This window comes from Zootoca vivipara, chromosome 15 (genome assembly GCF_965207765.1).
Source record: "Zootoca vivipara chromosome 15, rZooViv2.hap1.1, whole genome shotgun sequence".
In the NCBI taxonomy this organism is placed as follows: Eukaryota; Metazoa; Chordata; class Lepidosauria; order Squamata; family Lacertidae; genus Zootoca; species Zootoca vivipara.
The window spans coordinates 40,555,306-40,569,881 of NC_142598.1; the positions used below are offsets into that span (position 1 = coordinate 40,555,306).

Below are 14,576 nucleotides of genomic sequence, written 5' to 3' on the forward strand. Positions count from 1 at the left end.
TGGGTGTTCTTTAGTTGCCAGAAAATCAGGAGTTGAAAGTGGAACATCTTGATTTTGACACAGAACAGAGAGCAGTGGATATGCGGTTTGCAGAACACATGTGATCCTTGAAAATATCTGCAATCTGTAAAAATTTTGAAGTCTTCAAAGAACTGTGGTGGTGCAAGAACATAAATCCATAGAGTTTAAGTCTTGTTGACTGGAGATAAGACAGTAATGGCAGGTGTTCTCTATTGGGGTAGCAACTTAGAAGCATTTGGTGCTTTTAACTTTGGCTGTATTGGGTATGTGATGGTGATATGATGGTGAAGAGAACACCAAGCAAGGATGAATACAGGGGACATCCCGTTTGCACAGGTCCTTGCACACTTGCGTGAAATCATCATCATCATCATCATCATTTATTTCTACCCCACCCATCTGGCTGGGTTTCCCCAGCCACTCTGGACGGCTTCCAACATAAGATTAAAAATACATTAAAACATCAGTCATTCAACATACCTGCCAAGTTGCTGTCAGAGAAATAAGGGACCAGGCCAGAAATAGCAGACCGGAAGTAGCGCTGCCGCCATTTTGGAACTGGGCAGAGCAGCATCAAAAGTCGCTTCTGAGCATGCTCCGCCCAGTTCCAAAATGGCCGCCGTGCCAGAATAAAGCGGGGAAAAACAAAAAAAATCCGTTTTTCCAGCTAGGAACAGCTGGAAAAATGGGGATTTCCCGGGGAAAACGGGAGACTTGGCAGCTATGGTCATTAAAACCTTCCCTAAGCAGGGCTGCCTTCAGATGTCTTCTAAAAGTTGTGTCATTCTTTATCTCCTTGATGGGAGGGTGTTCCACAGGGTGGGTTCTCTGTGCTCTCACATCTTGCAGTGAGCGAACCGGACCTCAGTAACCGGGCTGAACGATGGAGATGTTCCATCAGGTATACTGGGCGGAGGCCGTTTAGGGCTTTAAAGGTCAGCACCAACCCTTTGAATTGTGCTCGGAAACGTACTGGGAGCCAATGTAGGTCTTTCAGGACTGGTGTTATGTGGTCTCGGCGGCCACTCCCAGTCACCAGTCTAGCTGCCGCATTCTGGATTAGTTGTAGTTTCTGGGTCACCTTCAAAGGTAGCCCCACATAGAGCGCATTGCAGTAGTCCAAGCGAGAGATAACTAGATCATGCACCACTCTGGTGAGACAGTCCAGGGGCAGGTAGGGTCTCAGCCTGTGTACCAGATGGAGCTGATAAACAGCTGCCCTGGACACAGAATTGACCTGCGCCTCCATGGACAGCTGTGAGTCCAAAATGACTCCCAGGCTGTACACCTGGTCCTTCAGTTGCCCCATTCAGGACCAGGGAGTCCCCACCCCACCCCCACCCTGTCCCCCCAAAACAGTACTTCAGTCCGTTAGCCGCCACCCACCCTCTAAATCAGAAACCTACTGATGAAGCTTGAAGACACCCCACTCTGCCCCCTTGTCTGCCCAGCTTAGGGAGGGAAGTGTGATGCTCATGCACACGACATTGGGACGTCACATGTGTGACGTGCCCCCCCCCAAAAAAAATTCCCCTTGCAAGCTGGTGCCTCTGGCTCTAGAAAGAATTTCACTGCACGCCACTGATCTCTTCCGTATTGTTTTGGGTGGAGCGATTTTAGCTGCCTTCTTGATTGTCTCTGTTTTGCTTGTTGTTACCCAGCCTGAGACCTAAGGAAGGGCGAGTAAGGAATCTTACAAATAAAATAAATGACTTTTTTAAAATGAAATACTCTCTGGCTTGAAGGAAGATGAGTGATATCCGATGTCCGTCATCCTTAGAGCAGACCATTCTGCCATCTTCAATAAACATTTTTGCCTTCAGTGGGAGTGTCAGTTCTGCATAACATTGAACAGGTAGATGTTTTTCATTCCTCTTGAGTCCCAGGTGCTGTAGGTGGATTTAATATGCCAAGAAAATGCAAGCTGACAGCAGAAGGCTAGGCATGTTTACTTGGAAGTAAGGCCCACTGTCCTAAATGTGGCTTACTCCCTCCTGCGTACTGCCCTGGTTTGCTGGAGCTCCCTGGTGGCAGGGGGGGGGGCTTTGGGGTCAGGGGAGGGGGAGGAGGACAGAAATCCAAGCATAAAATGGACCATTTCTGACTGTTCACAAACATGGGATACTTCTGTGGCAGGGGAGGACCCATGTGGGTGGGTAGGAAGGAGGTGGAAAAGGGGTTTAAGTATGTACCGTTTTTTTTTGTTTTTTTGTATTTTGTAAAATTAATAAAAAGTATGTTTAAAAAAAAAAAAAAAATGTGGCTTACTCCCAAGTAAGTGTCCATTGGACTGTGGTCTTTGTTTTACATACCATACTTTTAAATATCTTTATAATGAGTTCTCTAACACAGTGGTCCTCAACCCCCGGGCCACGGACCGGTACCGGTCCATGGATCAATTGGTACCGGGCCACCCAAGGAACATTGAATACAATTAAATTAAAATGATTAAATCAAAACAATCTAAATAAAATATAAGCAATCAACATCCCCCCCCTCAGCGGGCCGCAGTAAAATTATCAAACGTTGACTGGTCCATGGCTATAAAAAGGTTGGGGAGCACTGCTCTAACTGAAGAGTTCTTAAACCGAGAGAGAGGTTGTCTGGTTATATTTATTTGTCCCAGCCAGTGGCATTGGCTGTTGTATTTGCTGCTGAACGAAAGACAAGTTGGAACCGTACGTGAAAGTTCCATTTTACAAAGCGTCAGATTCTGATACTAGTACAGGCTTATCATCCGAAGAGCCGTCATCGTAAATCTGTTTGCAAGACTGTACTGAGATGCTAGTTGGTGCTTTTGAAATGCAGATTCCCCTGTTTTGTTTTTTGTTTTCGAAAGAGAAATCTGGAAAAAAAAACACCAAAAAACAAACAGACCTTTTGTTAGGCACTTAATGGGGAGGGTGGACCTAACTGCCGAAACCTTAGCGATGGCGAGGGATTGAAAATGCTGCGTTGCTAAGCAACAAATTTGCTGGCTTTCTGAAGGTGCTCAGATGCACTGAGAGTTAATGAATCGGCAGGGCGGCTGTTGGAAAACTGTTGGAAAACCCAATGGAGACCAAATGCTCATTTAGCCTGGCAAGGATTCAGCCCTGCCTTACTTATGTTTTAAGTTGAGGGGCGGATCTTCTTTGTGGTTGGGAAAACGAGTGTTATTTTTGAACAACAAACCATAGAGGAGCACAGACATTTTCCTTTCAAAAGGAGATACCTGCAAGAGACATCTCTGGACTGGTTCGTGCACACAAATATGGGTATAATTTTCTGTTCACGCCAACAGCCTCGACCGTCTCTGGGTATACGGCTTCACACGGACATGTGTATTTATTTAAAACAACTTTATCTTGCCAGCTAGCCACTCAGAGGATAAATATACCTTTTGGCAGGTATTCAAACGCTGCAAGACTAATGGGTTGTCTTAAATTTTCAGCCAAAAGTGTAAGCTCCCAAGATCAAAAGGATTTAAACTCCCAGCCCCGTCTTTAAAGACACAAAGCAAAGAAATGTAGCCTTAAAAATCCTTAGTTTTAATGCAATATCGAATCCAACATTTTATGCAGCTAGGATATTGCAAGATAGTTAACAGAACTAGCAAGTAGACTTCCAAGGTTTCCTTGCTAAATTTTTATTCTAAAGTCAATTTTCAGAAGGAACTGCTAATGTCTCTTGCCAAGTTGAACATCCTGGGAGTAGTCTAATGGTTTTGGAACCATCCGACTTTGGAGTGTTTCGTTTCTGTTTGAAGTTATGCTAATTTCAAGCAAAATGTTTATCATCGGAGAACTTTCGGAGATCAAAACAAGAGTTGTGTAAATCATCACATCCCGCTAATGTGATTAAAGATAGATGGAAGGGGGTGGGGGAAAATTCCAGAAAAGTTTTTAATCAAATAAAAACAATGTGGATTTGTGAAGAGCTCACTTTCTTTCTACCAGACTTTCCTTCTCAGCTCTCCTCTTCTGCACCTGGGCTGAGCTTTCTCCAGCCTAATGAATCCCAGGTTTGCCCCGCTCTTACTGGGAGGCAGCATCCAACTGGCTCCAGTGGAAAGAAATCGGAGGAGGCTGTTGAGAAAAAACTGCCCAGCAGCTGACTCTCAGATCCTCATGTGGGAAGATTCTTCCTTCTAATTAATATGCTCACTTACTTCTCTTGCCTCGTGCATGCCCATCACGCCCTGCTTGTGGGATGTGATCCATGAGAGGCAGTCCAGTACAACATTCCTTGTAATGTTAGAAAAGACATGTGAGGGAATGTTTCGTTCAGCCAGTCGAAACTTCCTGTTCCTCCTGGGCAAAAGATTTTGGGCATAATATTGAATATGATGCGTGGTTGAAATTGTGGAATCAAACATTAAAATTTACTGCATGTACCGCCCTGAAAGAGAATGTTTGGAAGATGATGTATAGATGGCATTTAACTCCAGTGAAACTATCTAGAATGGATAGAATGAGTAATAGAATGTGCTGGAAATGTAATGAGAAGGAAGGTGATTTTTATCATATGTGGTGGAAATGCGAAAAAGATAAAGAATTTTGGGAAATGATATATAATGAACTGATTTTTTTAAAAAAAATATACTGTTCCCAAAAAACCAGAAGCATTCTTCTTTGGAATAATAGGACAAGAGATTACAAAGGAGGACAGTATATTATTCTTGTATGCGACAACCGCGGCTAGGACATTGTTAGCCCAAAAATGGAAAACTCAGGACTTACCGACGATTGAAGAGTGGCAGACAAAAATGATAGACTATGCGGAATCAGCGAGACTGACTAGCAGGATTCGGAACCAGGGGAAAACAAGGTTCCAAAGAGACTGGAGTAAATTTGTGGACTATATGGAAAAGAACTGTAGAAGTTTAAAGACACTTGCAGGACTGAAATAAATCCTACGAACTGACATTAAATGGGAAGTAAAAAGGAACTGCGAGATAATAACTGAATAGAAAACCAAATGAGGGGAGGGAGGGAAGTCAAGCTTGGCGGAGCATTGTTTATGAGAGTTTGGGAGAGAATTGTTTAAAAAGATGGATGTATGTGTGTGATCGTTTCTGTAATGTTTGTTTGTTTAATGTTTTTTAATGTGTTTTAATTGGAAAAATTAATAAATTGCTTAAAAAAAAACTTCCTGTTCCTCCTGGCTGGAGCATCCTTCCTTTTGCATGTGATATGGTAGAAGGTGGGCATGACCTCACCTGCCCAGGTAACAAAAGGATGAGTCACGCAGCACACCTCCCTCTTTTTGACTTCCTTCTTCATTTGATCAGCTTTTAGCTAGGACTGCTCTGCTAGCTCTCAGCTAGCAGAAGCACTGGGGCTATTCCCCATATGGTGAATGTACATATTTATAACAAAGTCTGCCTTCAGGGATCCAACTGTGAACTGATGTGAGTAAAGTTTTTTTATTGACGTTGAATAAGATTGTGGCGTCTTTATTCTTTTAAGAGGGATTCAAGGGAATTTACCAGGAATGTACAATTCAATCTGAGACAGATTGAATTGTATAATAGTGAGAGGCTCACACGAGCCTGCAACTAGCTGTCTGCTGTGCATGTAAAAAGGGGAATGTAACTCTGCTACATAAAGGAATTTGCTAGCACAAGTTAGGAAGGATATTAAAAGACAATACGTCCTCTCCTGCCACCCTGAACAGTACCACTCATTTAGCTATTTATCTGTTGTGAACTACACTGGGATCTTTGGAAGAAGGGTAGCACACAACTTTAATAAATAATCATGAATAATAATCACAAAATGGAAGAGAGTTCTGGTGGTAACAGGTCCCCCTGCCTCTTCACGAGAGCCAGTGTGGTGTAGTGGTTAAGAGCGTTAGACTCGTAATCTGGTGAACTGGGTTCGCATCTCTGCTCCTCCACATGCAGCTGCTGGGTGACCTTGGGCTAGTCATACTTCTTTGAAGTCTCTCAGTCCCACTCACCTCACAGAGTGTTTGTTGTGGAGGAGGAAGGGAAAGGAGATTGTTAGCCAGTTTGAGACTCCTTAGGGTAGTGATAAAGCGGGATATCAAATCCAAACTCCTCCTCCTCTTCTTCTTCTTCTTCTTCTTCTTCTTCTTCTTCTTCTTCTCGCTGTTAAATTGAGTTAAAATTACAGTTTTGCTGACGGTTGATAGCTGTATAGATATCCGAATTAGATCAGAATATGCCCTATTTTCAAAACAAGATTACATAGTCTAAGTCAGGCATCCCCAAACTGCGGCCCTCCAGATGTTTTGGCCTACAACTCCCATGATCCCTAGCTAACAGGACCAGTGGTCAGGGATGATGGGAATTGTAGTCCAAAACATCTGGAGGGCCGAAGTTTGGGGATGCCTGGTCTAAGTAATGCCGAATTTATTTGCAACCAACTCTAAAAATACAGTCTTTTGGCACAACGGCAGCAAACTGCATTGGATTTCGTGTGAATTGAGCAAAATCTGCTTCTGCTCATCCTTTGCTGCCTCCTTGTCCCTTTTTCAAACTGTAGATTGTAAACATCCTTGGGACAGGGACCTTTCTTTGGTTATGTTGTAAATCCCAATGTTCAGTGGCAGCCAGTCATCATGAAACTGCAAGGTTCACTGTGATGTCCTTTCTCATAACAAACAGGAACTTTTGGGTGCTTTCAGAATTTATTTAATTTCCATGTGTGCTCAGGAACTGGCAAAACTTCCTTAACATTTCAGAAAGGTTCAGAACCTCTTTGAGTTAATGGTTCTTGAAGGAATTTAATTTAAGACTGTGCAGACTCTTTTCAGTATCTGCATGCCCACTGGCCAATAAGTAAGGGGTTTGGTTTGAATTTGTTCTTTGGTTTCGAGCCAGCTGAAACGCCCAAACTTGGGATCACTAAGTCAGTTCTAAAGTTACAGTAATTGAAGGTAACCGGGGAGCAGGGGAACCCTCCCTGAGTAGCAAAACTCAGGACAGAGCTTCACTCTGGAAGCAAATAATAAAACTGAGATGGAAATCTTTGCAATACTCTGCTGGAAGATGAAGGAACGGAATTGTTAAAAAATGAAAGAGCCTTGGAAAAAATTGTCTGTACAATTCGCCTACCACTGAATTTTGTTGTGTTCCAGAAAAAATATATTTTTGTGTTAGTATTTTTGCTTCTGTTTATAACTAATTGTTTTATGGAGACTTGGAGAACGGCTCAAAATGGCGGTGATGTTTATCATTGTTGTCCACACACAGAAGCATAGCACCCCATGTTTTCTATGGGTGTCGTTTATTTTAGGTGCCAAATCTGATTCCCGTCCTGATGTTTAAGTTGGGGACGCGGCTGGAGCCCACCCTGTGCCGGGAAATCTTGTATACTTTGCCTGCTTTGGGCGTTCATAAGGTCAGTACGGAATTTTAACTCTTCTCCACTGGAAAAGGTGCTTTGTTTCTTAAAGGCGGATTTTGCTTTTGTTATAATTTTGGGAATAAAATGTTGAGGGCAACGAAAGTGCCTTGGTAGAATGTCATTTACCATCACTTAAATGGGTGGCTATGATCACAGGTGGTGCTGTGGTTAAACCACTGAGCCTAGAGCTTGCTGATCAGAAGGTCGGCGATTCGAATCCCTGTGAGGGGTTGAGCTCCCGTTGCTCGGTCCCAGCTCCTGCCAACCTAGCAGTTTGAAAGCACGTCAAAATGCAAGTAGATAAATAGGAACCGCTACAGCGGGAAGGTAAACGGTGTTTCCATGTGCTGCTCTGGTTTGCCAGAAGTGGCTTTGTCATGCTGGCCACATGACCTGGAAGCTATACGCCGGCTCCCTCGGCCAATAATGCGAGATGAGCGCGCAACCCCAGAGTCGGTCACGACTGGACCTAATGGTCAGGGGTCCCTTTACCTATGATCGCTATGGGTGATTGTCAAAGATGTGGATCTACGTAGCCTGAATGCCTTGTAGCTGGGAACATTCGGATTGCAATAAAGGGAAGCTCAGAAATATCTCTAATTGTAGGAAATAGAAGTAGCCCAGAGCACTATATACTATGGGTGTAGTGCATGTTACACCGTAGGAAATGTAAATATGCCTTCAGGGGAATAAAGGTCTTTAAAAAGGTTCCCAAAGAGGTGATTTATTTACAGTCAGGTGTGTCGACTGAATAGGCCTGCATGCCCCCCCCCCCGAAAATAGCAGATTAAAAGATTAGTCATTAACCCAGTGACAACGCAGAACTGTTGCCAAAGCCTCGCCTCAGCACCTTCTCTGGCACCTAACATTTCCGCTTCTGCCTCCTGCGCTGCTATCCTAATGCTAAATTGTGCTGCCGTCAAGGTGAAAAAGTTGCTGTCTGGATGTAGCCCTAGATGTTTGGCACGCAGAATTGATTGGCGCTTTTGTATTTGCTGCAAAATTAATCTCTCCAGACGTATTCTGCATTGTAAATGAATGTGGGGAAAGTTCTGTTTTTACAAATGAGCAAACAATCTCTTTCAGGTCTGCGTGGCGCAGATTTTACGTGCCCTACAGGTGTTGGGAAAGACGCCAGAGCTTCAAGCTGTTGCATTACGCCTGATGACATCTTTATGGGAGAAGCAGGTTGTCAAAAAGATTGAAAGCAATTGATCTCTGTCTCGAAAAATCACATTTTGGGGGAATAATTGATTGTGCTGTTGCCTCTTGCTTAACAATGGCTGCTAGGAACGTTGTTGAGAGTGGCTGGGGCAAACCTGCCAGATAGGTGGGGTATACAGTGGTGCCTCGCTTAACGAATGCCCTGCTTAACGAAATTTCCGCTTAACTAAAGGTTTTTTTTCTAGCGGAGGTTGCCTCGCTAGACGAATTCGTTTTACGAAAAATCCGTCTAGCAAATCGCAGTTTCCCATAGGAATGCATTGAAATTCAATTAATGCGTTCCTATGGGCAAAAAAAAAAATCAAAAAAATTTCAATGCATTCCTATGGGATTCGCTAGACGAATTTTTCGTTATAAGAAAATACCCGTGGAACGAATTAAATTTGTCTAGCGAGGCACCACTGTACATAATAAAGTTGTTGTTGTTGTATACATAATAAAGTTGTTGTTGTTGTTGTTAAGAGCTAATCCTTCAGGCCACTCTAGGAGGGGAGTATGCAGAATAATTTGTTCTTGGAAACTTTTACAATACAGTCATACCTCGGAGGTCGAACAGAATCCATTCTGAAAGTCCATTCGACTTCCAAAATGTTCGGAAACCAAGGCGCGACTTCTGATTGGCTGCAGGAAGCTCCAGCAGCCAATCGGAAGCCATGTCAGACGTTCAGTTTTCAAGGAACATTCACAAACCAGAACAATCACTCAAAACGTTTGAGTCACAAGGCGTTTGTCCAGGGTACGACTGTACTGTTGTCATATGTGTACACATGAATTAATCTTTTTTAAAAAACAAACAAACAAACCATTTTTTCATTGAATTGCCAATGCCAGAGCCCAGTATTCTTGGAGTTCTATTGTGCACTTGGTTAGCAGGTGTTGTGGTCCATTCTCCTGTGCATATCCTGGGGTTGCCATATTTCAAAAAGTAAAAATCAGGACACCCCAAAAGTTGTTTAGCTTTTTAGGAAGCCCCCCAAATTGTTGAGCTTTGTTTAGGAAAACCCAAAACTTAAGTGTGTGGTACCATTCATAATTCTGGAGAGAACAGGGACAGACCTTTTCTGACCTGCATCCCAATTGTGTGCTGGACTGGAGCAACTACTATTTGCAGAGCTGATTCGCAGTAAATATATGTAGAGGTAAAATATCTGGTATATACTGGTATTCTTCAGCTGCAATCCCATTAGTGGTCCCTTCCAACTCTACTGCCCTGTGAGCTATAATAACAAGATTCCTGCCTTTGCAGGGAGTTGTACTAGATGACCCTCGTGGTCGCTTCCAACTTTACAATTCTATGATTCTATGAACAGGGGCAGAGGAACCAGAGACCAAATAGCACTGGATTATGGAGAAAGCTAGAGAGTTCCAGAGAAACGTCTACTTCTGCTTCATTGACTATGCAAAAGCCTTTGACTGTGTCGACCACAGCAAACTATGGCAAGTTCTTAAAGAAATGGGAGTGCCTGATCACCTCATCTGTCTCCTGAGAAATCTCTATGTGGGACAAGAAGCTACAGTTAGAACTAGATATGGAACAACTGATTGGTTCAAAATTGGGAAAGGAGTATGACAAGGTTGCATATTGTCTCCCTGCTTATTTAACTTATATGCAGAATTCATCATGCAAAAGGCTGGACTAGATGAATACCAAACTGGAATTAAGATTGCTGGAAGAAATATCAACAACCTCAGGTATGCAGATGACACAACCTTGATGGCAGAAAGTGAGGAGGAATTATTTTAATGAGGGTGAAAGAGGAGAGCGCAAAATATGGTCTGAAGCTCAACATCAAAAAAACCAAGATCATGGCCACTGGTCCAATCACCTCCTGGCAAATAGAAGGGGAAGAAATGGAGGCAGTGAGAGATTTTACTTTCTTGGGCTCCTTGATCCCTGCAGATGGTGACAGCAGTCATGAAATTAAAAGACGCCTGCTTCTTGGGAGAAAAGCAATGAGAAACCTAGACAGCATCTTAAAAAGCAGAGACATCACCTTGCCTACAAAGGTCTGTATAGTTAAAGCTATGGTTTTCCCAGTAGTGATGTATGGAAGTGAGAGCTGGACCATAAAGAAGGCTGATCGCCGAAGAATTGATGCTTTTGAATTATGGTGCTGGAGGAGACTCTTGAGAGTCCCATGGGCTGCAAGAAGATCAAACCTATCCATTCTTAAGGAAATCAGCCCTGAGTGCTCCCTGGAAGGACAGATCGTGAAGCTGAGGCTCCAAGACTTTGGCCACCTCATGAGAAGAGAAGACTCCCTGGAAAAGACCCTGATGTTGGGAAAGATGGAGGGCACTAGGAGAAGGGGATGACAGAGGACGAGAAGGTTGGACAGTGTTCTCGAAGCTATGAAAATGAGTTTGACCAAACTGTGGGAGGCAGTGCAAGACAGGAGTGCCTGGCATGCTATGGTCCATGGGGTCACGAAGAGTCGGACACGACTAAACAACAACAACATGAACAGAAACAAAAATAGTGACTCTCATAACAGCCCTGTAAATTAAGTCAATGTTATCATCACTCATATTGCAGACGGGCAGAAAAAAATGATCCGCATAGCAGGCCATCAAACAGGGGATTCCAACCCATTGGCCTAGACCAGACATGTTCAACTGGTCGACCGCGATCGACAGGTAGATCCCCTGGGTGATCCACGCTCCCACCTGCTGTCCACCCCCGGTGCCAGAGCATGAAGCTCTGCCACTGTGTGACATGCTTTTAACACTTTACGACTATAGTTCTGTGAACGCTTGTTGTCATTCTAGGTTTGCTTAAGCTGCAGTATATTAAATACAGATGTACATGAAATCACGTCTTAATATGCTTTGCAGCAGGGGGCATGGCACTTTGCAATGTAAATGATTTTAGGGAGCTGCATAAAATAGAATATTATCCTGGTAAATTTAAATTGCTAAACCTTTCCCCTTCCATCAAATTATTTTTAGGATCGTGTTTACCCAGAACTGCAGCGATTCATGGCAATGTTGGATATGGCTTCCTTATCTGTTGGCAAAGATACTCAGTGGGAGAAGGTGATTGCTAAAGCTGCTTCTATCCGAGATATATGCAAGCAAAGGTAAGCAACGGCGTCCCAAAAAGTGGTTGTTTGGGATTCGGTTTGTCCAGAACTGCAGAGATTTGTGTGCTCCCTTGGATTCTTGAGGCTGAACCTGGGGCCTACTGCCTCCCCACTGGACTTCCATTTTCTGGAGGGCAAGATGGACTCTTGGAAACACAGGGTGGTCTTCAGAAAAAGAAGATGAAATTATGACTTGTTTGGTTTTGGTCCAACAATGGATTCAGGTTCACATTTTGGGATTTAAGCCATTAATCCGTTGTTCAGTTAAACTTTGCAAGACTATATAGATCAGTCACGTTCAACTTCCAAGAGGCAGCGATCTACACCCACTAGAAATAAACTGGTAGTGATCTACCCATTGAATTGACCAGAGTTGAGCTTTTTTGGGTGAGGATGAGCCAAAGTTGTTCAGCTTTTTTGGGGGGGGAGGGAATCAATCAGGATCCCGCAATCGGCCACGATCTACCACAGACACCCCACGATCAACGGTAGATCGTGACCGACCGGTTGGACATGCCTGATATAGATCATTGGATAGAAGGCAACCATTTGAGCCTATAGTTACACTTCTAGGTACAGTAGATTAGAACAACTAATGCTGACCAAGTTCCATAAAATAGCGGGAAATATATTAGTAGTTGATTGTTAAAAATTGGAATAAAAACATTTATTATTGGAGGAATGGAAAAGGAAGATACAAACCTTCCCTTCTGAGCCACTATGGACTGTCTATGCTTAAGCCTCTGAGTCCTCTCCATGTGCTGAAGGACAGAGGGGTGCACAGTATCAACCTCTGTGATTGACAGGCTTCGTGCAACTTTTGGACTGGCTAGACTTTATTTTTTAGGAGCCTAGGCTTCTGAATTTGCTTTGTCCAAAGAGCAGGACCGTCTTTAACACTCCAGTTGCCACGGCACTCCAGTGTTCCTGGCTTTTGTTCCAGCATCTGGTTTGAAAAGTTATGCCAGCAGCCAAGCAAAGTTGTACGACTCTGGGCCATACAACATGGGTGTCTACCTCTGTACCTTATTTCTTGAATGGCCATTCATTGTACCACATCCAGGATCTTGGCAAAGCCTCTTCAACTCTGTTTCTAACCATCCTGGACACAGGCCTTTTCAATTGACCCAAGCTGTTTCGGGAGACAGTATTTGACTAAGAAGTGGAATGATTATGGCGATAATGATATCCCTATCTGATTGAGATGTTGCCATGTACTTCTATGGATAAATCAGCAATTGCTATGAGATGCGATCAGATCAAATACAGTGGCACCTTGGTTCTCAAACTTAATCCGTTCCGGAAGTCCGTTCCAAAACCAAAGCGTTCCAAAACCAAGGTGCGCTTTCCCATTGAAAGTAATGCAAATGGACTTATTATTATTATTATTATTATTATTATTATTAATAATTTCCCCAGCCACTCTGGGCGGCTTCCAACAGAAATATTAGAATACACTAATTTCTTAAAGATTAAAAGCTTCCCCAAACAGGGCTCCCTTCAGGTGTCCTCTAATCCGTTCCAGACTTTTAAAAACAACCCCTAAAACAGCAATTTAACATGAATTTTACAAGACCATTGATCTGTAAAATGAAAGCAACAATCAATGTTCTGTACTATAAAATAAATAAGACAGTATTGTAGATGAATAAATAAATAAAATGATTCCCCCCCCTTACCTGCACTGATGATAGTCACTGTTTGGATGGGGAGCTTTTATCCATTTCAGTCGCACAATCAATCAATCAATCAATCAATCAGTCAAACGAAAAACAAGTCACAGTCACAAAAATGAAAAAGCCACATACACAAAAATGCAAAAAATAGCAAAAACAAAAGCACCAAATATCACCTCAGAACACTGCAATCAAAACGGAAGGCTTTAATTGCAATTGGGGAGGGGGGACACGGACTCAAATGAGTGGTGCAAGGGCAGAAGCGGGAGGGGGAAAGCCTTAATTACTATGTGGGGGACTCAAATTAGAGGCGCAACAGTGAAAACGGAAGCTCAGGTGCACGTTCGGCTTCCGAGGCAAAGTTCGAAAACCGGAACACCAACTTCTGGGTTTGCAGCATTCGAGTTCCAAGTTGTTTGGGAACTAAGCTGTTTGAAAATCGAGCTTCCACTGTATCTGACTGTTTGCTTTCTCTCTTTATGGCGAAAAGAAGTATCTTTGGAGGATGTTAATACAGTGGTGCCTCGCTTAACGAATGCCCTGCTTAACGAAATTTCCGCTGAACGAAAGGTTTTTTCTAGTGGAGGTTGCCTCGCTAGATGAATTCGTTTTACGAAAAATTCGTCTAGCGAATCGCGGTTTCCCATAGGAATGCATTGAAATTCAATTAATGCGTTCCTGTGGGCAAAAAAAAAATTCAAATAAAATTCAATGCATTCCTATGGGATTTGCTAGATGAATTTTTCGTTATAAGAAAAGACCCGTGGAACGAATTAAATTCGTCTAGCAAGGCACCACTGTATGTGGAACTCAGGCAAGGTAACCTTTTTTCTTCTTTCTAATGGAATATTCTGTAACTACCAAAGGTAATTCTTGCTTTTGATTAGGCCTTACCAACATGGAGCGGATATGTTGGCTGCCATTTCCCAGGTGCTGAATGAATGCACAAAGCCTGACCAAGCCACTCCCGCTGTCCTCGTCTTGCAAGGTCTTCACGCCCTTTGTCAGGCGGAGGTAAGCTTCCCAGAGCTCCTCCGCGGACCGTCCTTTCTCCTTCGCTTTGCATGTTTTGTTCACCTTGGCTTTCGAGGAGCTGCCGTTGGGATAGAATGCCACACTCCCTTCTGGTTAAAAAAACAAGTCTCTCTGTTTTCCTCATTCATTAGTCATCCGCAGAGGCATGCAATGCGGCCGTTTTACTTCTCCAGATAATAAGT

The 14,576-nt window shown here is 43.2% G+C and overlaps 1 protein-coding gene across 2 annotated transcripts in view; it reads left to right on the top strand.

Annotated features, from left to right (window-relative positions):
• Positions 1 to 14,576, top strand: part of FOCAD (focadhesin) — a 106,718-nt gene that overhangs the window by 27,629 nt on the left and 64,513 nt on the right. For both annotated transcript variants that reach the window (XM_035140663.3, XM_088658826.1), the window contains exons 12-15: positions 7,266 to 7,370; positions 8,463 to 8,564; positions 11,550 to 11,680; positions 14,247 to 14,373. In XM_035140663.3, coding sequence (XP_034996554.3) covers positions 7,266 to 7,370; positions 8,463 to 8,564; positions 11,550 to 11,680; positions 14,247 to 14,373 — 465 coding nt within the window. The remainder of the gene's footprint in view (positions 1 to 7,265; positions 7,371 to 8,462; positions 8,565 to 11,549; positions 11,681 to 14,246; positions 14,374 to 14,576) is intronic.